Below are 25,205 nucleotides of genomic sequence, written 5' to 3'. Positions count from 1 at the left end.
ATGAAACAACTGACATCTTGCAAATAGAATAAAACATATTTTTTTATGTACAGTCCAATACATTAAAATACATACACTCACACACTTTTGGAAATAAGGAGACATTGCAGAACTGGAAATTAAATTCAAAGTGGGACAAATTAACAACTACGTGTGAAATTATTATACAAAGACATTTCCAATCCTGAAAAAAAAAAGCTTGCAGAAATGCATTTACCCTGCATACAATCCCCATGGTTACATTTACCAAGATTTTCTACCACAAAAACAATCGTCATGATTCGCTCTGATTAACAAGCCATTCATGATTTTCAACTAGCCAACCTCAGAAACAACACACAACCTGAATCCATATCTCAATGAACTAGAAAAGGGGGAAATGGGGGGAAATTTTTCACAGTGGAGATTTTCCAAAATAAAAATGAATAAAAAAAAAAAAAAACAGTGATTCTCTAAGGACAGATGAAGCATGAATGAAACAGTAGGTTGGATACCAAACATAAAAACATTAACAAATATAAACCAGCAATGATTCACATTACTTTACACATTTTGTGTAAAACAAAATAATATATATCATGTGTATATATATGTATATATATATATATATATATATATATATATATACACACACACACACACTCACCTAAAGGATTATTAGGAACACTTGTTCAATTTCTCGTTAATGCAATTATCTAATCAACCAATCACATGGCAGTTGCTTCAATGCATTTAGGGGTGTGGTCCTGGTCAAGACAATCTCCTGAACTCCAAACTGAATGTCAGAATGGGAAAGAAAGGTGATTTAAGCAACTTTGAGCGTGGCATGGTTATTTGTGCCAGACGGACCGGTCTGAGTATTTCACAATCTGCTCAGTTACTGTGATTTTCACGCACAACCATTTCTAGGGTTTACAAAGAATGGTGTGAAAAGGGAAAAACATCCAGTATGCGGCAGTCCTGTGGGCAAAAATGCCTTGTTGATGCTAGAGGTCAGAGGAGAATGGGCCGACTGATTCAAACTGATAGAATAGCCACTTTGACTGAAATAACCACTGGTTACAACCGAGGTATGCAGCAAAGCATTTGTGAAGCCACAACACGCACAACCTTGAGGCGGATGGGCTACAACAGCAGAAGACCCCACCGGGTACCACTCATCTCCACTACAAATAGGAAAAAGAGGCTAAAGGTGATCGTGTATATTATACACTGCTTTAGGTGAGTGTGTATTTTAATATATATATATATATATTATATATATATATATATATATATATATATATATATATATATATATATATATATATATATATATATATATATATATATATATATATATGATATATTATAATACCTCATTCTAATTTAAGAAGAAATATAGGTCAAAGAGATATAGTCTACAGAAAGAGCTTTTCCCTGAAAATGGGGGTATTGCCCTTTATGCAGAAATACCTATAGAATTTAAAGCTGAAATATATATTCAAAAATTACGTTTAATCTGAGGGAGGGGCAGGCTTTCAAAATCCAATCAGCACAAGTGCATTGAGCTTTTAGAGGGCCAATAAAAACAAAAAAATCTCAATCAGCCAACCACCAAAATACAAGTGAGGAATATCATCACAATAAGAGTTTTAACCTACTTCAAGGGAAGCAAAACATTGTGAGTGATGGTTAAAAAGCAAAAACAAAAGAGAGAAGTACTTGAGGGGGAAACAGAAACTGCAAGTCTAAACGCTTTAAGGAAAGTTGAGTTATAAATTTTAGATTTCAATCACCCTTTATAAAGTCATTTACAACTGATTGTCTTTACAAAATTACCTAAAAATCAAAACTCCTCCAGGAGTTACAAAAACAGCTATTTTTAAACCTCCATTACAAAAAAGCATGAATAGATAAGTCTGATCTCGTGCTGTAAATGTTTGTCTGTCACCCAGTGGGCTGTTATATGTACAGATGAAAATTTATGGTGTGTTTTCAGGAGGGAAAGATACACAGCACCATCATGTGCATTTAGTCCACGGAGTGAAGTCAGAAGAGGAGAAACATGTCACTGCTGCTCTCGTTTACCCGTCTCAGAACATGGAGACATTAAGAACCTGGAAGACAAAAAAAACACAAAGTCGCTTTAACTTATAACCCCAGTATTGCAGGTGCGAAGAGTTCACGGGCCATTCACACCAAGAACCAAGAACTGTAATGATAACTATATGCAAGTTGGTTCTAATGATGGTAACAGATCGGTCACACAGATTCCAACAGAAAGTGGTTGGTTTCAAAGTTACTTAAAGGGTTAGTTCACCCAAAAATTATGTCATTAATGACTCACCCTAAGGATGTTCATCTTCAGAACACAATTTAAGATATTTTATATTTAGTCCAAGAGCGTATGTAAAGTGTATGCACACTATACTGTCCATGTCCAGAAAGGGAATAAAAACATCACCAAAGTAGTCCATATGTGACATCAGTGGGTTAATTAGAATCTCTTGAAGCATCAAAAATACATTTTGGTCCAAAAATCACAAAAACTACGACTTTATTCAGCATTGTCTTCTCTTCCCTGTTTGTTTCTAATCCTCAAATAAAGATTAAAACGGTCATGAATCAGCGGATTGATTCGGATCGCGTGTCAAACTGCCAAACTGCTGAAATCACGTGACATTGGCGATCCGAATCATGAATCAATACGCTGATTCATGACTGTTTTAATCTTTATATGAGGATTAAAAACAGACATGGACAGTATAGGGTGCATACACTTCCATACACTCCCGGACTAAATATAAAATATCTTAAAGCTACACTGTGTGATATTTTCCCCCATCTAGCGGTGTAAAGCTATATGACAATCCAGTGAATATTAGTTTCTGTTCCTCTCAATTCCAATTTTGTTTTATCTCCTACGGTGGCCGATTTAGTCCAAGATTAACATAGCTTCCAGTTCGACCTCGTTCATGACTGCCATTGAGTGTTAAAACGCAAAAAGCGAAGCTTGAATTTATGGGTATGTCCCTCTTTGGCTAATGTATTTTCAAGATGGAGGGGCAACATGGCGACCAGCATTCGAACCCCTCACCCGTATGTATTTTCAATGGCATATTATAAACTTATGAATACTTTATTACTTGAAAGAAGTAAATATACATTCATGAGCACATATATTTTTTTAGGGTAACAGGTTATTTTATGTTATGCCAAAGATTGGTGATTTTTAAAGTGATTGTTGGTACATTTTACCAGTATTTACCCTACTTTTAATACTATAATTTAAAGGTGCACTATGCAACTTTCAATCCACTAGAGGTCGCCTATTCAAAACAAAGGCGTAGTTTGATGACGCCAAGTTTGAGCGCAGTATCTTGGGACATGCAGTCTTCACCTCACAGCCGGTGGAAAATAGGACTCGGGTAGAAATCATGTTGATGGATGTGGTTATTGACGTTACTGTAGTGTGAAGCAGAGCAGGACCGAGTGTTGAGGAGCTGAGTATGGCTGCTGGAGCGATTGTTACACAAATACCGCCTTCGCGAGCAATTTCATGGGTTTTATTTTTTTCAAACGCCAAATAATCGCAATGCTCACGTTTACAAGCCAGCGTCATTATAGTAGTCTATTGGTTACTGTTTTACAGAATCTATATGATACTTCAATTCAATGTTTGTAGGTAATCACCATAACAAGCATGACAGCATCGGTCGGGCACGCCTCCTTCAGCTCGGCAACGAGCAAACGCTGGTCCAATGTTGATCCTCGTCCTGCCTTTAATCCGATCACTTTTTCGTTTCCTCTTATTGCTTTCCGCCAACAAAACCTTTTCTTTCTTATTTGTCTGCGCTGCTTCGGACATGACTATATTATCCGACGAACAAAGTTGGGCTCGCACGTCCGAATGTAAGGAAGTGTGTGTGTTGGTGGAAGTGACGTATATGCCGTAAAGCAGTCGAATTTTGTAGTTCTCTTTGTTCTCGGGTTACTACCCGAAACTCAAAGTTTAAAAGTACGATTAAAAACGATACAGACCCCATCAAGCTATGGCAGACGTGTCATTCAACCTACTGTAAGTCGATGTATCATCACAAGAGTCTTGAAAATATAGGTTGAAAAATTACCTAGTACATTTTTTTTAAATACAAAAATGTGCAATATGAAAACTATTTTAAAATAAAAGCATTTTCTTTATAACATGCAAGGTACATCTAGGAAAAAGACGGGGGTGGGGGGGGGTCGTCTTATAATGAGGGTCATCTTTAATTCAGAACAATACTGTAGTAAATGAATCAATAAACAGACAGATGAATTAACGCTCACCGAGTCATCCATAATGGAGGCAGGGTCAAAGTAGTCTGGTTTCAGCTCTGACCTCTCCCTGCGGTTTTTGGATGGAGGCTTCAGAGGGACAAAAAAGATCAAGTTATAAGCAATGACACAAAAAATGTGTTTTCTCTCTATGTATGAGTGTGTTGACCCTGCAGTGAAAGGATATTGGATTAGATGGACTCTCATTGTGACTGCACCTGAATGGCTGACAGTTAATCTTTTGGTAAGAAAGGGATCACACTGATTAATGTTATGCTTCCCTGAACTCTGATTCCTACCAGATCAATGTCCATGGTGTCGAAGTCCATGCCCTCATTAAGGTCGTCTAGTCGTTCTTCTGATGACATCATCACATCCTCCACAATTGGCTCCTCGTCATCCTCCATCAATCCGCTGCCACGGCGACTGGCAAACAAGTAATTACAAAAAAAAGAAGTAAATATCCCTAATATCACAAACCAACCCTCTAAACAAACCTTGGCAATAGAATCGCCAATGGCTAGTATTTTTTGGTTTTGTTTACACGATAGACTACGAAACTTTATAGAGAGAGAGCGAGAGAGCGAGAGAGAAACAAATCTTCATCATTTAGTCATTGTATTGACCGTTACCTTGATTTGACTGACAGCTGACTCGGGGGTTGCCTAGAAACATTTTAACAAAAAACAGCGCACTGCTCTTTTTTGAATAAAAAAAGGCCAACCAAAAAAAGCAGTGCAGTGCGCCTCGCGTTATCGAACCTGACAAACACGTTCTGTGTGATCGGGGCCTTAAGCTGGGCATACACTGTGCGATTTCTATGCGATTTCAGCAAGGTTACCTACTCACACGGTACGAGTAGATCGCATGCGATGTAAAGCCAAAGCTCACGATTGATGTGCTCTCACTGTGCGGTCCGACCGTTGAGCGCGACTTGTCTGCTCACACTGTACGGGTGAAAAATGCACAATAAAACCCCCGTGGTGACGATAGACCATGGTGTATTATCGGGAGGTAGCCTATCAAATGCATCAGCTATTGATATCAAGAGGATTTAGAATTTATGTATACAATTATTATTATTAAGTATATTATTATTATTATTATTATAGGCCTACTTTTATTATTAAATTGATATTACATTAATTTGCCCCCTCCCCCGAACAATTTCATAATGCATAATAGACACACTGCATAATAAAATAATAGATATATTACTCCTCACTATTCAAAAACATTTAGTGCGATTAAACAAGGAATTATAGGTCTATAATTATATGATTATAATGTCAGAACACTGCAATAATGTCCGTCTCAATGAAAAGTAAGAGCAGATTTACCTAAAAACAACTTGTTTAACATAAAATGGGCCTACTTCTCTTCTATTTTTCCCCCCAATATGGACCAAAATAGAAATATTAAGAAAATAAATTAAGACAGTAGGCTACATTATCAGCATGTTGAATTAGATTCATCTCTCGTTGTCTGAGAATATGCGCCGAAAGCTTGTCTGATTTTACTTTCACTTTCTGCAGTGAATAATTGACTGGGTTTGAGACTGCGTTTGCAAATATGGGCTAAATATAAATATGAATTAATATTTTAAAAAAAGTGAAAGTAAATTAATGATCAACTAGCTAAATGATATAGGCCTATACAACACAAACTGGAGGCACAACAGTTTACTTAATGTCTGTTATTTGATAGCTGCCTACATAATTAAAGATCTCCCTCTTTTCGTTTTCTTCCTTAATGCTTTTAAAAATTAAATGATTAAACTTCTGCTTTCGCGCAGGCGCAGTGAGGGGAAATAGGGCAATCACTTCGTGGCTTTGCTTCAGCTGTGCGATAACCTCACGAGGGGCGAGCAGAAATTCTGACACGCCAGAAATTCATCTGATTATCCGATTCCCGATCGGGAGAGGTTTGCCGCCTCTAGTTTCCCCCTGTACACTGCACGAACACCTCATGACAAACGACGCACGATAAACCTGAAAATCATCCCGACCCAAAAAAGAGTCGCACGAGTCAGAATTCGGCTCGAAATCGGACGAAAATCGCACAGTGTATGCCCAGCTTTAGTCTGCCTTTAAAATGTCCACCTCCACTCCAATTATTATCCTAAATTAGATGCACCTGTTTGAGGTTGTTAGCTGCATAAAGACGCCTGTCCACCCCTTACAACAGTAAGAATCCAACTACTAACATGGCCAGGACCAAAGAGCTGTCCAAAGACACTAGAGACAAAATTGTACACCTCCACAAGGCTGGAAAGGGCTACGGGGAAATTGTCAAGCAGCTTGGTGAAAAAAGGTCCACTGTTGGAATTATGACCAAAATCATGGATTCATGTTGTACATTCTCATTATATAATTTTTGTAAATCTTCAACACAAAAAAAGTTACGGACAGCAGCTTTAAATATCTGAATGTACACTCTTAAAGGGTTAGTTCACCCGAAAATAAAATTTAAAGCTACACTGTGTAACTTTTTTAGTTCATTCTTAGCTAAAAACACTTAATTCTTCCAAAAATATATGTGCTCATTAATGTATATTTACTTCTTTCAAGTAATAAAGTATTCTCATAAATTTATAATATGCCATTGAAAATACATACGGCTGAGGGGTTTGAATGCTGGTCGCCATGTTGCCCCTCCATCTTGAAAGTACATTAGCCAAAGAGGGACGTACCCATAAATTCAAGCTTCGCTTTTCGCGTTTTAAAACTCGATGGCAACGTGTCGAATGTGAAGAGGGGGATTGCCATGTCTTGGACTAAAGCGGCCACCGTAGGAGTTAAAACGAAATCAGAATTGAGAGGAACAGAAACTAATATTCACTGGATGGTCATATACCTTTTCACCGCTAGATGGGGGAAAATATCACACAGTGTAGCTTTAAAAATTAAATTGTTGGTCATTCAGTGTTTCTGTAAAAAACATTTTGATAATACTACTACTAATTCTATTACTAATAAAAATATACAATGCACTAAGTATTGATGAGCTGCTGGGTTCATGAATATTAATCACGTTGTGATTAGCTTGAACTGATTTGCTGAAATCAAAACAGGGACGGTAAAAGATGAGCGTCAGCCAATGAGATTATTGTTTGTGCATTAGTTACCCCCACTATTGGAAAAAACTGTTTTGCTTGTTCCTAAAAGCTGAATAATTCTAAATGAACTTAGTATTTTGACAGGAAAATACAACAAAGAATATTGTTTAAATGCAACGCGTCAATTTTGCTTAATATGTATGACTCTTCTCGCTCTTTGTGTGTGAAAAGCACACTCTCAGCAAAGCGAATAGAGGCACACTAGAGTTTACAGTACGTCAAAAATAGGTAAAATGAAATAAACAGATCACTTGACAAGAGCGACACTTAAGTGCTCAGTCAGCATTCAGCAAAGGAAAATATATCTATGCTAAACTTATACTTCGCATCTAACACACACACACACAGACAAGTAAAATCTAAAAGTCTCTTATGCTCAACAAGGCTGCATTCAGATGATAAAATGCTGTAAAACAGCAATATTTTGAAATATAATAACTTAAAATGACTGTTTTCAACTTCAATATAGTTTAAAATGTCATTTATTCCTGTGATGCAACGCTGAATTTTCATCAGTATTCACATGATCCTTCAGAAATCATTCTAATGTGCTGATTTGGTGCTCAAAAAAACATTTCTTATATCAATGTTGAAGTTGTGCCGCTTAATATTTTTGTAGAAACTGTAGTACAGTTTTTATTGATTCTTTGATAAACAGAAAATTCTAAATAACAACATTTATTTGAAATAGAAATCTTTTGTAAAATTATAAATATTGTTTGTCACATTTTATCAATTTATTGTATCCTTACTGAATAAAAGTATACATTTTTTGGGTGGAAAAAACTTACTGAGCCCTAACTTTTGAACAGTAGTGTATGTGTATGTAGATGTGCACTCACATGGTGTGCTGAATGTGGCCTCTCATCTTCCCGTACTGAAGGCTTGCTCTGTCCTGCTGCTGTTTTTGGGCCATCATCCACGCGACCTGAGAACTAAAAACAAAAGTTCTCAGTGATCTCTTCACTAATAGAGGGAGTACGTGTAAAAATGTGTGTGTGTTTATGTTTACTTGTAGTCCATGTGTTGGTGTGGCTGCTGCAGTGGTGTGTGTTGCGTTTCGTTGCTCATACTGTAAACTCCCATGTACCCCTGCTCTGGGCGAAGCTTCTTTGCGTCCCGCAGGACAGTGGAGACAATGTGGGGTGATGACATCATTACAGGAGTGTGTGGGCCACTCTGCTCTCGGTTGACCCACGCGCTCACGTCACTGCTGCTACAGCTACTCTCCTCTGAGAGAAGAACAGATAGAGAAGATAATGAAAGGGAACGTTAGTTGTAATTCTGTAGAGATTATAAGTAAACATATAATAACGTTTCAACACACACGCACCCTCGGGAAGTTTTCTCTTGTTGGCGGCAGGTGGTTTGCTCCTGCGACTGCGGGCGGAGCTCCTGCCGCTCATGCCGCTGATAACAGACAGCGTATCATCATCAGCGCCCGCTTGCAGAGAGTTCCGGTAGGAGATGAGTGGTAACCAACAATCGTCCCTCTGCAGGGCCATTTGAAATGTCATGAACCGCTCGAGATACAGGTGCCTGATGGGAGATGTCAGAGGTCAAACAAAGAACATACATATACTTCAGCAGAGAAACTCATTTAAAAGACAGTACACTGTTAACCTTCAGAGACCCAGCGCAGCAGAATTGCAACATTTGTATATTAACTATATATGGAAAAAAACTACACGTAGCAGTAGCTGACCATTGAAATCTATCACAACAGTTTTAGTGGGAACAAAAAAAAGTGACAATTATCTGCCACAGCTTGCTGAAGTCAAGTACAAAATGTATGTTTATATATTAGATGTTTGATACTTTAGATACACTTGGCTGACACAATTCTTAACACTTTTGGAACAATGTATCTGTTTAGAAAGTCAGTTATCTGAACTCTAAAGCCCCTTTCACACTGCACGTCGGACCCGCAATATTCCCGGAACATTGCCGGGTCGCCTTCTGTGTGAAAGCAACTACGTCCCGGGATTGATTACCGAATTCGACCCGGGTCGGGGACCTAGTAATATTGCGGTATTCGACCCGGGACGAGCGCTGTGTGAACAAAAGCCGTAACATATGCCGCAACGTGTACGTAGTTATCGTGCGACTCCTAGAGCTTGTTTCTTCAATAATACAACCCTGCAGTGCCCGAAGAGCTCGTCGGTGTTTTAAATGCAGAGAGTGTTCGTATACAAAAGAAACTAAAATTAAACAAGCAGAAATGTGTACAAACTGGACATAAGTCGAGACCACAAATCCTATTTTTTTAGGATTCTTTGATGAATAAAAAGTTCAACAGAACAGTATTTATCTGAAATACAAAGCTTTTGTAACTTTGTACTACCATTTAAATGTTTTGGGTTGTTAAGAATTTAATTTATGTATTTGGGAAAGAACTTAAAGAAATTACATACATGACACTATAATGTTGCAAAAGCTTTATATTTCAGATAAATACTGCTCCTTTTAACTTTCTATTCATCAAAGAATCATAAAAAAATATTTGTACACACAACTGTTTCAACATTGATAATAATCATAAATGTTTCTTGAGCAGTAAATCATTATATTAGAATGATTTCTGAAGGATCATGTGACACTGAAGTCTGGAGTAATGATGCTCAAAATTCAGCTTTGCATCACAGGAATAAATGACATTTTAAATATATATTCAAATAACATAAATGCAGCCTTGGTGAGCAGAAGAGACTTCTTTAAAAACATTTTAAAAATCTTACCATTCTAAATTTTTTGACCGGTAGTGTAGAGAGAATGGCTTACATGCCATCTGAAATTTTCAGCTTTAGCATGTCTCATTGAAATTTGTTTTTAAATAAAGTAGATTAAATTACATCTACAGTTTTTAAATGTTAAAATATTTTTCAAACATATTTTTCCAAATTATACTCTAATGTAAATTGTGCCTAAATAATGGTTTCCTAAAGACATTTTTTTGAGGTTTAAAAAAAACATACATCATGAAAATCAATGCTTGGGTCTCTGAGGGATCTGAGAAAGCAAGGGATTCTCAGTGTGAGTGTCTTACACAGTCTTCTTGTCCTGCCTCAGTAGTTTGGAGGAAAACTCACTGAGGATGTCAAGGAACGGAAGGTTGAGAGGAGGGCCGCCTTCTCCCTGTGGACTGGGTTCTTTGAATGCAAATTCTATTCCATCTCTAAAAGACAAAACATACACACACAAACTTAAGACTGTGTCACTAAGACACATGGGGATGCTGATGCCCCTTTTCCACATGCTGATGCTGGTGACAGAGCAGCATGACAGTCAGGGGATTTGTGAACCTCTCTTAAAACAAGCCCACATTTCTTCTCACTTAAGAGTCGGAAATTTGACTACATTTCATTTTCTTTTTATTTCAGCAAGTTTGTGTACAACTCATTTGCTGTCATAAATATCATTAATATTATCCATATCAGATATTGGTGTCGGCCATTGAAAAACCCATTTTAGTCAACCACTCACTTTTATTATTAATTTGTCTCAGAAACTTTATGCAATCAAGAGCTGTTTTCGTGCAATAATAAGAAGTTACAGCAAATACAAATCCTAGAAATACATAAAATATACGTTTTACACAGACAGGAGAAAGAAAGTAGGCATGTTTGAGTCCTTACTTGTGGAGCATTGCAATGGCCTCTCTGGTTTTGATCTGATCGAGTCCAAACGTGAGCGAGAAGCGTCTGGCCAGTTCTTTAATCCCACAGAATGCAGATGTAGAACGATCAAAGTTACAGCCTAGATCACTCAGCATCTCATTAAACAGCTGAAACACACACATCCCCCTTCGGTTATTCAGTGTTGCTGGCAGAGCTGGTCTGCGTAAGGAGGAAAGTTCCATCTCACCTGCTGCAAGCTGAGGATCAGAGTCTTGGCACACTGAATCTTGTCGATCTGACGCGCTTTACTCATGGTCTCCTTAATGATGTCACCATAATCATTATAGTACTACACACGGACAAAGACAGAGAGTTACAGTGAGCTTCAAGTAACACAGAGGGCTGTGACGGATCCAATAGCCTCATGGGCAGCGCTCCAACTTGTAGCAAGGTTGTGCTTCGGACGACCCGGGTCTTGGCTCACGGATCTTTCCCATACCACCCCCCCACTTAATGTCATGTGTACTATATACCATCCTATCCCAATAAAGGCACCAAAAATTTTTTTTTTATAAATAAAAATGTAAAACACACAGGACTATTACAGCGACTGTGAGTGGGACTCACTCTCATGTACTGTTTGAAGACATCTGCTCCTGTCTTCATGTCCACCACACTGTAGATGATCAGTTTGCAGAAGGCGGCCAGTAAATTCCTGCGTCTGTGGAGCGCCTCAATCTTACCGGCCTCATCGTCTGCAAGACACACCCCAGATATGGATGATTTGGATTGGATAGTGAAAAAAAGCAGCCAAAAATTGTGCAGAATAAAATACCAATTATAATTTGTACATTTTTCATAATTTCTTTTGCTAAAAAAAAAACAAGTGAAGATGGAAATAAATAAAAAATACAAATTGAATACAATTACCAGCTTGTGTATGTTAAATCTTTTTCAAAAACAATTCTACAAAACCAACAAACCAAAAAAATAAGATTGAATGAAAGTGAAAATGAGATATTTCAGCTCATAAAGCCATCGAAAAACAAATACAGATTAATTTAATCTGCCACAACAACAGTAGTCTGACCCCAAACTCAAACATAAGAGCCATAATGCTATGTCAGTCTTCTAAAAAAAAAAAAAAATTTTATTTTTATTTGGTTACGTTAGTTGTGTAGAAATTAGAATGATGCATTACAAATCAAAAGCTGATCATTCCTCTGGAGCAAAGACTGCATACATGCTGTTATACACTCAAATCCATTTTTAGAGTGGATCAGCAGTCTTCTGTCCTCTTTGCATCTGTCTGTTGTTCACCTGTGCTGCTGTCCTCGTCCTGATCAACAAACACGTGATCGAGGATAAAGTTTAGTAGTTCGCTCTGTAAGGATGCATCTGGACTGAACACCAGTGGCTCCAAAGCTTGCCGCCCCGATGCCACAATCTGATAACTGAAGATCAGGAGTGAATCGCAGAGAATGGTGAAGGCCTGCAACATACAGACACACAGTTTATTTTCCCAGAATCCTCTATGGATGAAAGGATGCATGGTCTGTGAACAGGTCAGACTCACCTGTTCTTTGACAGCAGTGCTGATGCTATTCAGGTACCTCTGACACATCATACAGAAAGCTCTCAGCTGCCTCCGCAACAGCACCATTTCATCCTGAAATTGGACAAGAGTGTGATTAAAAACACTATAAATGACAGTCTCACACAGGACTGGGCATGTATGTGTGTGTATTGTACCTTATTGGCACTGCCCTCTGAGACTTTAGCCAAGTGCCAGAGTATGACATAATGACTGCACTGGAGCGCATGAGCCACGATCTATAAAGACAAAACAAAACAAACACGAAATGGCTTTAAGGTGAGATAAAAGAGTTTAAAGCAGATTCAAACACACAGGCCACATACCAAATATGGCCTGTAGACAAGTTTAGTAGGGCCTGTGGAGCTATTTTAAAAATTCTGTAATTTACTTACCCTCAAGTTGTTCCAAACCTGTATGAATTTATGTTATGTGGAACATAAAAAAGGATATTTTAAAGAATGTCCGTAATCAAACACAACAGTTTGATTACTGACATTGTTCAAAATATCTACCTTTGTGTTCAACAGAAGAAAGAAATTCATACAGGTTGAAAGGCATTAACTTTAGCTAAAAACATTATTATCAATAAAATAAAAATATTTTTAGATTAAAAAATACAGTTCACATTGTTAAAAAAGGTAAATAATAAATATTAAAAATATATTATATAATAAAACAATTAATAATCTTTATAATTATATAATGAGGAATCATTTATCAAGTGTTTGTTGAAATGATGCATTAAAATATGAAATATGTTTTGAAGAATATGGTATCCAAACAGGCCCCTCTGACATCCACAGAATGGAAAAAAAAATCTAAGTCAATGGGGCACTGGGCTGTTTACTAACATTCTACTAAAAATATCTTTAAAATAATAAACTTGAGAGTGAGTAAATGATGACAACATTTTTAATTTTGGGGCGTACTATCCCTTAAAAAACTGATTTAATGCTTTCAGATTGTTCATGTTCAGTTAGCAAGCCAAGATTATTGAATAGTACTCTATTTTTCTTCACATCATTGATGCTTGACTAAAATTCCCTAATTACCGATTTATGTAGTCAAATGTCATCTAAATGCATTTGGGGAGTGAAAACAGAAAATTCCATGTGCTCTGTGTTTTGTTATTGAGGCAGAATGTAGTTGATTCGGGACATCATTTAGCTGCAGAATAGCCACCAAAATGAGTTTACCCCTGGGTCAGTAGTCAGTACCTGCTCAGGCATATCCCCATTTTGCAGACCAGAGTTCAAAAGTTTGTAGTTGCTGGTGAAAAGGTCCCATTTAGTAAGGTCGTGGGCACTGCAGGGACACAGACACACACGGTTATAATGAAGACACTCCTCTGGTCTCACAGAAACATGCCCCGATCTTATTTTGCACAGATAAATAAGAAATCATTTGCTAATCAAAGTTAGTCTTTTAGAACCTTTAATATTTTTAAAGTTAGCTCAATTATTTCTCAGTTTTAGCTCAATCCTTTCTCTGTTTTGAGCATGTTCTCCTACTTGTGGAAGGCTGTGATTCTTTTGAGTGTTGACAAAACTTGATAGGCGTCATCTTCATCAGGCTCCTCCCCCTTTTAAAGAAACAAAACCATTCAAACTCAAACTGGTGAAATTACACAGAACTGTTATTGAAAACTACCACACACAAACCTCCTGCAGGACATCCTCCAGCAAGCGGTGGAACTTGTCAATCTGTTCATCGAGCATCTGGCTGCGGACGATATCTACGCGGTTATAAATGGTGAATTCCTCATTGCACAATGCATGGAATGTCACTGAACATGCCTCTAATACATCTGTGTCTGTGTGCTTCTCCACCACATCGCGGACCTGACGCAGCAGAGCGTCCAGATGCTGCAGGACATCAGCGTAATTATTACTTACAGTACTAATATAACAAAACAATAATAATCACTAATTTCTTAACTTCATGTCTGTCCATGTTATTTAAAAAATATTAGTATTATTGGAAACTATATGAAGGTATTTCATTTTATTTTATTTTGTTAAAGGAGCATCATCACCTTCTCCAGCCGACCTGTTGTATAGATCTCCAAATCAAAATACTGAGGAAACTGTAACAGATTAGTGACCTTCTCTGGGTCCACTGAATACTGAGAGAAAAGCGGAGAGGGAGAGAAAGAGTTTAGAAATCAATACGCTTGCTTCCTGATTCAGGTGGCCTGAACCATTTGGTTGGACAATTTGTGTGCAAATTGCGAGTTGTGGGCCATTCATTTATGCCCAAAAAGTCAATCAATTTTGCAAATAAATTTATTTTGAAAATTCCAAAACTAGCAAAAAATGTTGAGGATCAATTAATAACCACAATTAAAGTAACATTTTGTCACAATCGTTTATATTTGTTTGCTATTCTTTTGATGCCTTACATACTGTCTGGCAAGGCGGAGAATCACTTACTTTAGCCAATAACAGAGGCAACGCCACAGCAAACGTTTCTGTGATCTTTGTTCGATCATCCAGCTGGGTTTTCTTTTCTTTAGCTGTCAGAACCTGTGCCAAAGTGAAAAAACAAATTCATATTAACAATGACAGCATTTTTAAAGAGTTTTTAGACAATTATTTGATCTATTCCTTTAAAGGGTTAGATCACCAAAAATGAAAATGATTTCATTAATTACTCGCCCTCATGTCGTTGGACACCTGTAAGACCTTCGTTCCTCTTCGGAACACAAATGAAGATATTTTTGTTAAAAGCTGATGGCTGAGAAAGGCTTCAGATAGGCCTCCATTGGCATTCAGTATATTTCCACTCACAAGACCCATAAAAGTCACTAAAAACATTGATACAAAGTCCATCTCACTACAGTGGCTGTACAGTAATTTTACAATGCGGCGAAAATAGTTATTGTGCGCACAAAAATCAAAATAACGACTTTAATCACCAAGTTATTGACGTGAACTCAACACATGCACGAAAACATGACGCAGATCCACCGTTCAGATACATGACCCGGAAGAGGAGGAGCGCCGCTATCGCGCGAGTTCACGTCAGAGACCTACACGGAAGACAATAACTTGGCGTATAAAGTCATTATTTTGATTTTTTTGCGCACAAAAACTATTCTTGTCGCTTCGTCAAGTTATTGTACAGCCGCTGTAGTGAGATGGACTTTGTAACAATGTTTTTAGTGACTTTTATGGGTCTTGTGAGGGGAAATGTACTGAATGCCAATGGAGGCCTTTCTAAAGCCTTTCTCAGCCATCAGCTTTCAACAAAAATATCTTCATTTGTGTTCTGAAGATGAACGAAGGTGTTACGGGTGTCCAACGACATGAGGGTGAGTAATTAATGAAATAATTTTCATTTTTCGGTGAACTATGTTTGGGTGAAAATTCTTTTAAATGCACACAGACTTTACTAAACTTGGGAGGTCTAATGTTTTGAAAATGTCTACAAAAACATAGTGAAACATAAAATAATGAACCTGCAAGAACATAAGAACTGATCCTCTCTATTTGTAAAGGCTCATAAATCAGCAAAACCATGATTTAAAGTTGAGGTGAAACGAAAGTAGCGTCTTATCGTATAATATGATTAGAGGAAATGATTTGAGAAGTCAAGCATATGCCCACAGAAAAAAGTAATTAATTTAAAGGGAAGATAGAGGTTAAAATGATTGAAATTATTAAATTACAATATTTAAATTACAAAATTTTGTTTACATGAAACACATGGATGAATTGTTCACAATAAGATAAATTGCATGTAGAAAATAAACGGGGTGATGTTTTTTTTTTCATAGATTAGATTTAGAAAATACCTCCCGTATGTAAAAACCATTGCATTTATGGGACGTCCTCACTAATATAGAAAAATCGTAATGTTTTTGTGTGTGTCTTACCCTTCTTCCAGTGCCTCGTCCGATGGGTGGGTGACACTCACAAGTCTGTCTGACAGCACAGAGCATGATCTCAATCAAAGCAGTTTCCTGAGCATCAGTGAGAGCTGAAAAACACACATCACTATGTTTAAGTGGTGTAGGTTTTAGCCAAAGATTTTAGCCAAATTTGGTCCAGGCACAAAAAACTCTATGAAACATACAAGTGTGTGCATTTGTACCTTCCTCTCCAGGGAACGGTTCGTCCAGCAACAGGCTGATCATACTCTCCCAGTCCTTCAGCAGCTCTGACGCACAGTCCCACAAGCTGTCCACCAGATAGGCACCGTGCTCATGGAGCTAAAACACACATTCATAAAATCTTTTAAAAAAACAACCTTATCTCTCTATGGTTTGTTTAGTTATATAATAAGACATTAAAGGCACAGTACGTAAGTTTCACCACTAGAGGTCACTTATTCAAAACAACAACCAAGGTGTAGCTTGATGCAGTAAATGAGTGTGGAATCATGGGAGTTGACGTTTTCACCTCTACAGCTGATAGAAATCAATCTGGTGGGAAATCATCTTCATGGATGAACTAATGTATTAAAAGTTAAGCTGCTCCCAAATGCTCTTGGTGAGCTGGATGGCGCCTTGCATGGCTGACATCGCCGTCGGTGTATGAATGAGTGAATGTGAGGCAATATGTAAAGCGCTTTGGATGGCTATAGGTCTGTTGAAAGCGCTATATACATGCAGTCCATTTACTATGAAGCAGGGTAGGGCGGAGAGCCGTTGGATTGGTGTGAGGCCTGTGGAGCGAATGCTAATGAGAAATGAGAGACACATGGCAAGACGAGATACACTGGTGTCAAATTCCATGTAGGAGCTCCGGAGCTTTTATTATGCTTATACGGTCGGCCACTCTTTTCGTTTTGTTATTAAAATTAAAGTTACTTTTATGGATATGATGGATATTATGTCATTGACAGTCGACACAATAACGCATGGTTAAAATAGCTGATTTCTCTGGATTTAAAGATTTTTTTTACATATTTGGGATAATATGAACAAAATAAATAACATTGTTCTAGTGATGTTTGGATATTTTAATCCATAAATCTTGCGTATTGTGCCTTTAAAAAGTGACATTACAGGCCGAGCGCATCAAGCACACCTCACTTTCCAGAAAGAACAAGACAGTTGTTCTGATGAGGTTAGCATTCAAACACTGTCTGCCTCTCCTGGGCCGCCCCTCATCCTCTGGACCATGATGACTGAACAACCTGGGAACACCACACACAAAATTGTTGTGTTCACAAAATCTTGTTGTGCGCATAATATACTTTGGGCTTAACGTGGCAGATGTGTTTAATTACACTTGTATTTCATAAAGCACAGACTGTGCAGTGGAATAAAGAAATGATGTACTCACTTTTTGTAGAGAAACTCCCCTGCAGCCACAGCAATCGGTCGGTGGGCGGAGTAAACTAAGTGATAGACGCTCTCACAGTCTTCAGCAGTCAAGACCTCATCACTACTTCTGTGTGCACAAACAAACACACTCGCCGATTAAATGGACACATCTATCTATCTATCTATCTATCTATCTATCTATCTATCTATCTATCTATCTATCTATCTATCTATCTATCTATCTATCTATCTATCTATCTATCTATCTATCTATCTATCTATCTATCTATCCATCCATCCATCCATCCATCCATCCATCCATCCATCCATCCATCCATCCATCCATCCATCCATCCATCCATCCATCCATCTTTTTTTAATTTATATATATATATATATAACATGTGACTAAATGATCAATGCTGAACTTACTGCAGAACTAGCGTCAGTAGCTTAATGGCCTGAACAGCAACATCATATTCCTTATCCAGAGTCATGGATACAATCCGATCCTACAAAGAAAGAGAAGGAGAACTGTCAACAAGAAAATATGTTTTTCAAAGCCTTCAGAATCATAAAGTGAGAGTTGGTGCTGCCATATCAAGTATCCTGGTGGAACACTCACCTTGAAGCGGCTTGTAAAGAGCTCCAGTCTGGCGTTGAGTTCTCTGCTATAATACAAACCCTGAAGAGCTGTAAGACACTTCAGACGGACCTCACCTTGCTGGAGAAAGAAAAATAACAAATAGAAGAGACAGAGATTTCAAGTCGAGTGAAGTCACCTTTTTTTATATAGTGCTTTATACAATACTATACAATGCTATAAACCTAAGGAATCACTCTGTGTGAATGTGTTTGATACCTTATCATACATGGTCCAGCCCACGTATTTCAGGTAACTGTCATTAAGAAAAGCATCACTGTACATCTTCATCCACATACCAATCTCCTCAATGCAGACGACCCTGATCTCAGCAATCACATCCCTGCACAAACACACAAAAGTCAGCTCTTTTCAAAGACTATGTGATTATTTTAAAATATGAATTCATTGAATCGGTCAGTTAATTTTGAGATATTTCCTTACCTGTATCTGTGAATGAACACTCCTTTAAAAATGGCATTCATCATGTTCTCAATCTCATCCTGGTTTTCCTGGAGCTAAAAATGACAGAATCCATGTTTGAATCAAGTTTATTGTCTCATTAGAATGTACCGTATGTGTGTGTGTGTGTGTGTGTGTGTGTGTGTGTGTGTGTGTGTGTGTGTGTGTGTGTGTGTGTGTGTGTGTGTGTGAGACCTCACCTCTTTGCGTTTCTGCAGCAGGAACTCTAGACGCTCATTGGCTCGTTTCCCGATGCTCTTGTTGCGTTCTGTCTCATATTGTCGCTGTGTGTTGTCCAAATTGATGCTCAAATTCAGAGCAACATTCACCAAAGCTGTCATCAGTTTCATGGCTAAAATACAGTGAAGAATTTTAGGGTTAGGGTATACAGTTCATACCTTAATGAATAAGAACACACTGACTGAATACTGCATCACATAATTCATAATATGAATAATTCATGACATGAAAGTATGTTGCTTAGAATGGAACATTAGCATACTGCAGTAAACAACGTACACTGCCTGGTGTAAAGAAAGTGAAACAGTATGCATTATACAATAATACAAATTTTAAACAACAGTCTACTACATTGTCGTTTAAATTTTTAAATTTAGTATCTATTTAATGTCTCAGGAGTTTTTTTTGTTTAGTTTTTTAAGGTGAAATTAAGTAGGTAGGATACAGTAAACTAGACTTAGCAACTTAGCAAATGTATTAAAAGTAGGGATGCACCAAAATTAACATTTTGGACTGAAACTGAAAATAAATAGAAAATACAATTAATAAATGAATAATCAATTCATTAATCAAATGTGTTTAATAATCAACACTCAAATAGCTAAAAACAACCATTGTACAGTTGTACAAACATTTAACTTGCACAAAAGACAATGTTTTAATAATAAAATTGTTTCTACTTCAGTTTGTTGGTGAAATATAAACATTTCTATGACAATAAACTGTAATAACTAAATAGCTGTCTTGAGGTAAATGTGAAGTTATGTGATTGTATAACCTACAAGCTGTTTTATTGATGTTTTTCCACGATTGAAACACTGACTGAGCAATTACATAAGACAGTATTCATCTCAGTATGTTGTAATGTATTTTTCAGCATACCTTCTGGTGTTCGCCCATTTTTATTTAATGCGCAAATCTAGCAGTTAAGAAGAGATGAGATAATCGTTTCATGTGTGCTTGATTTGCGCTGCCGCTTGAACCGAGGAGGCCACAGCGATCTGTCACGCGTTTTAAAGAGCTCTAAAATGCCATTTATTGTTTGAATTTTTTAATAAAATTGACAAAAGTTAATACTTTGCTTCATATTCAAAGTAGCAAAGTTTTTTGCGATTATTGGATGGCAGGCACACTATAAATATTCAATGTTTAGAAGTTGTATTCATACATAACAAAAAGATTTTAGATTTAAGAATTAAATCTACCGATTAAAATTGAGAAATGAATATTGTTAATTCAGAAGTAGTGTCCACACAGCTGGTATGTTTAACTGTTGTATCTTATCCACGTTGGGAGCACAAAATAGACAGTGAACACAGACAAAATAATTCCATTGGAGAAGTGCTAATGCACTTTCACAGATGTTCAGTCTGTTTCAGTCCGATTTCGGCCTGACACTAAAAACAGCTGTTTCGGGCAAAGATTTTCAGTCGTTAAAATTCAGTCATAATAACAATATACAATACTGTTTAAAAGTTTGAGGTTGTTAAGATTTTTGAACGAGTTTGAAAGAAGTCTATTATGTTGTGTGAATAATGAACACAATAGCTAAAAAAAAATTGCACACAAGGCAGTTTTTATAACAATGTTTTAAATATACAACAGTTTAAAATTTATATATTTTAAATTGTAATTTATTCCTGTGATGGCAAAGCTGAAATTTCAGCATCATTTCTCCAGTCTTCAGCGTTACGTGATCCTTCAGAAATCATTCTAATATGAGGATTTGGTGCTCAAGAATTGTTTTTTATTTCAATGTCAATTTTTATATAAATTTTTTATATCAAAGTTGTGCTGCAACTTAATATTTTTGTGGCAACTACAGTACATTGTTTTAATTATTATTTTATGAACAGAAAGTTCAAAATTACCACTTTTTAAAAAAATAGAAATCTTTTGTATAATTTTAAATATCCTTATTGTCACTTTTGATCAATTTAATGTGATTAACTGAATAAAAGTATTAATTTCTTTCTGAACACTTGTGCATGTCATAATAGACATACACTGCAAAAAAAATCTTACTTAGTATTTTTGTCTTGTTTCTAGTCAAATTCATCTACAAATTCTTACATTAAGAAACATTTACTAGACAAGTAAAAATAGTCTTGTTTTGGGGAAAAATAACTCAAAATTAAGAAAGTTTTTGCTTAAAATAAGCAAAATAATCTGCTAATGGGGTAAGCAAAATAATGTATTTTTAGATGTTTGGACTAGAAACAAGACAAAAATACTAAGTAAGAAAAGCATTTTTTGCAGTGTACTCTATACTGAAGCAGTGGTAGGTATGCTATCCTGAACATCGCATGGTGCGTAGCCCAAGGTCACCCACCTGCCAGGGTGCTGGTGTGTCTGAACGCTCTGACCTGTGAGTCGGACAGGCCGGTGAGGAGAGAGATGATCGTGTCCATCATGTACTCATCATAGATGATGCTGTACTGGCACTGTCGGACCAGGACCGCGATGAACTCACACAAGCTTAATTTAAACTTCTTCCACAAAGGACCTGACATCGCCAGTGGGTAATCTCCACTATCCTGAACACAAACACATCCGTTTTACACAAAATCAATTGAAGTTAGCTAATCTCCTCCATCCCAGCACACGCACTGTTTTACATATCGTATATTCTTCCTATTGAAATGTCTGTGGTATAACTCACACATTAACAAACCTCATCAAACTCTTCCGTCATTTTCCTGATGATCTCAGAATTCTGCATGTGCCTGAACATCTCAGAGCTCACAGCGCCTACAACAAGCGCACGCATTCAATAAAACAAAACACACACTTGGCGTATATAAACTTATCTTTCCCTAGAGAACATACAAACACACACCTTTACAACCAGAGCAGTGGATGAAGAAGTTGATGAGCTCCAGCAGGGCAGAGTCTCTGTCTGTCTTATAGGACTCAATCCAATCATCAACCACTGACTGCAGTGAGAGAGAACACACACACACTCGCTCAAACTACCTCAGTTAAACCTTCTTTCATACACATACAGCCTACACAGAAAGCAGACGCTGCAGTTAGGCCTGGATGTAATAACTAAACGCACACACACCACTGATTCACGTGATGATACATCCGAGCACTTTTAAACAGAGTCTATGAATGAATACAGTGCGAGAGATCAGAGTGTATCTGAAGACATTGTGTGCATGTTGGTACCTGTGTGGCACTCTTGCCCAATTTGACAATCTCAAACAAACAGAGATTCTCCATGTCATTCTCCTGATGGTGGCCATTTACCCGACCTCTCACCTCTGACCCCTTCAACTTCTCTCCAAGGGTCTTCTTCCCCTTCTAGGAACAAATGGGAAAAGGCAAGGAAAATTCCATCAAACAAGCTAGTACCTATTAAGTCTCAGCTCCAAATTTGTGAACTATTTGATCAAAATTACAATTGCAATACACAAAAAAAAACAACTCCAAGTTTGCTGTGCTTGTTCATAGGTCTGCACAGTTTGGTCAAAAATGCTGTGATTAAATAGCAATATGATGATGGTGATGACAATAATTACACAATGTTATTAAATAAAAATATTAAACAAAGAAGATTTTACTGTATTGTAATATTTCAATGGGGGGGGGGCTAATTTCTAATTATAACATTAATATTTATGGTAGTCTTCATTTCTTCATTTTGAAATGTTAAAACACTGAGCTTTTATTTTTGGCAGATAACCACCAAAATAAACCCTCAAAGCTTCTCTTTTGCCGACAATCACTTGTTCATATAAATGCTTCTTGTTACAAGACATGGAAGATGTTGCATTCCTAAATGCACGTTATAAGCTACAAGCAGAGATGGAGTTTGTTTGGACCAGCATTTATTGTGAACCAAGCCCCTCCAAGATACTGAAAACACCGGGTCATGAGCTGCATGTGTATAAATTAAAACAGTGCCACATGAAATATATAATTTCATTTTATTAAATAGCACTAAGCCACATTGTGGTTTCACTTGTATTCCAATTAATCATACAGCCCTACTCATATCTGTTTTGCAGTGCATCTAAAAGCTGTTTGCTAAAGAAAAAGAAGCGATTGTATAGCTGAAAGCTCATTGCCTGATACGTACCTTCCCTTTTCCAGATTTGCCATTCCGAACCTCAAATTCTTCAAGGTCGGTGTCTGAGAGCAGAGAATGTGCTTCCCTAAACAAAACACACCAGTGATTACAGCAGTGTGTAAGTGGAGATAAAATAAATTTGGGTGCGTGTTAAATTCATTTACTATTACTAACATACCGAGCTCAGATATACTCTTTGGGCATCCATGTGCAAACACTCAAGTTGAGTTTCCCAACAAACTCAGTGTTTTTTATGTATTTTTATAAGTAACAAGTACATAAGCAAATTGCGCTGCACTTTATTTCACGGTGTCATTGTTACAGTGTAATACATTAATTGACTACATATTATATCTATTATAGGTTTATGGCAGGATTAGGCTTGGCTGAGGGTTAGTTGCATGTAATTATGCAAAATTTACTCTTAGTACTTTGGCAAGTACATATAACATAACAAGGACACTGTAAAATAAATTGTCACCGCATATAGTCATCTAGCAGATGGTGGTCATCTTGTTCAAATGTACTTATGATTTCAAATGACTTATGATATGATTTCCAAAAATCTGCCAACGTCAATATTATCTGCAGCTTACTAGATTTTGAGACAAAGACACTGTCTGACTTGGAAAGGAGTGAGTAAGTGTATGTCTAGTACTTACTGGTAGAAGTCAGCTTGAAGGTCCTGAGCTGCTATCATTTTTTCAACATCATCTGTCTCTTCTGGAGTTTATAAGTGCCCCCACACTGCAGAAGAAATACACGCAATTATAAAACTGCAGAATGAAAACCCTTTCTTAAAATATCTACCTTAAAACAACCCTTATGACTGGTAATGCAGTTACTGAATGAGGTTACTTAGGCGTGCGTTTGTGTGAAGGACGATGTTTATATAGGACTTTAATAATAAATCAGACATTTGCTGTCAACATTACTGTAAGAAAAATATAAACATTAAACAATATACAAACTCGATTAAAAACATAAAATGTCGATGTATTCGTGTAATGTGCAAGATTTTATTAATTGTGTTTTAATGTTCAGTTTGATTTCCGTAAACACGGGCTAGCATGCTAACAGGCTAACAGGCCTCCGGCTTCTCTAAAAGACATTAAAACCGCCCCAAACCCTCCAAAACAATGTGAAACTGCAAAACCACATTACAACTTTACGTTTCTTCACACGTAACACATTCGAGTGTCTCAAGAATTCTCTATATTTAAGCTGATGGCGGAAACTGTCTGACATATGAACCACTCTACGAGATCAATCTCCCCACAAATTTACAGTTAAAATTATTTTATTTTTTCTCTCCAAAATAACGGATATTTATGAAGATTGGCCGCCATTTCCTCCCTCACCTCCCTCAGCGCGAGTCCAGCTGCATAAAAACCTGCCCAGAGCCGCCGCCGAACGGAATCGAACCGGACCTCCGCTCCGCGGTTAAGACATTAAAACATGACCCAAGTAGAACTGGCTCAGTTCTGTTAGTGTTTCGAACGAAGAAGATGCAGTTTGGTGCTGTGGGCGGACAGGAGTAAAATACAGCCTCGAGAAACCCAAAACACACTTATTACGCGTCCACACACACTATCCACAAACACACCCACCCACACACACACACACATAACCTACATGCACATCTTGAAACTACCATAGCTAATTTCTGGTCATTTATAGGATATGGTTTGTATTTGAATGGAACATATAGTTTTTGAATCACAGTTTCTATTTACAAACAAATAGGCTAATGAGGAAAAAACAGACTATTGTCTACTTTATTCATGTCAGCCAGATTTGAGAGCATCAACACTGTTAACCATTTAAACTTTGTGTGAAGTGGTTGAACTTTGACACAAGAAAAGAACAATACTAACAG

At 37.2% G+C, this 25,205-nt stretch overlaps 1 protein-coding gene across 1 annotated transcript; it reads right to left on the bottom strand.

Annotated features, from left to right (window-relative positions):
• Window positions 1–1,349: 1,349 nt before the first annotated feature.
• stag2a (STAG2 cohesin complex component a) lies at window positions 1,350–24,932 on the bottom strand. Its single transcript, XM_067439140.1, has 34 exons — window positions 24,688–24,932; window positions 23,989–24,073; window positions 23,336–23,411; window positions 22,423–22,557; window positions 22,088–22,184; window positions 21,923–21,999; window positions 21,581–21,785; window positions 19,209–19,360; window positions 18,991–19,064; window positions 18,766–18,889; window positions 18,529–18,627; window positions 18,336–18,415; window positions 17,923–18,030; window positions 17,665–17,773; window positions 16,727–16,844; window positions 16,509–16,612; window positions 15,064–15,156; window positions 14,667–14,756; window positions 14,293–14,496; window positions 14,143–14,213; window positions 13,849–13,936; window positions 12,787–12,867; window positions 12,611–12,703; window positions 12,355–12,526; window positions 11,662–11,789; window positions 11,282–11,383; window positions 11,053–11,201; window positions 10,464–10,592; window positions 8,751–8,956; window positions 8,430–8,649; window positions 8,260–8,352; window positions 4,599–4,725; window positions 4,312–4,389; window positions 1,350–2,099 (listed from the first exon to the last, which is right to left on the bottom strand). Exons 2-34 carry the CDS (start codon window positions 24,024–24,026, stop codon window positions 2,076–2,078), a joined length of 3,744 nt encoding a protein of 1,247 aa, XP_067295241.1. The 5' UTR covers window positions 24,027–24,073; window positions 24,688–24,932; the 3' UTR covers window positions 1,350–2,075.
• Between the last annotated feature and the right edge of the window lie 273 nt (window positions 24,933–25,205).

This window comes from Pseudorasbora parva, chromosome 3, assembly GCF_024679245.1.
Source record: "Pseudorasbora parva isolate DD20220531a chromosome 3, ASM2467924v1, whole genome shotgun sequence".
NCBI lineage: Eukaryota > Metazoa > Chordata > Actinopteri > Cypriniformes > Gobionidae > Pseudorasbora > Pseudorasbora parva.
The sequence above is the reverse complement of the archived record's forward strand: the minus strand, read 5'-3'. Positions and strand labels throughout refer to the sequence as shown.

Excerpts from the sequence above, each read along its gene's own strand:
- stag2a (XM_067439140.1), bottom strand. The coding sequence starts at position 24,026 with ATGATAGCAGCTCAGGACCTTCAAGCTGACTTCTACCA. Across the intron at positions 22,000-22,087 it reads CCACTGCTCTGGTTGTAAAG|GCGCTGTGAGCTCTGAGATG; the intron begins GTGTGTGTTTGT and ends CGCTTGTTGTAG. Across the intron at positions 19,361-21,580 it reads ACACACCAGCACCCTGGCAG|CCATGAAACTGATGACAGCT; the intron begins GTGGGTGACCTT and ends ACTGTATTTTAG.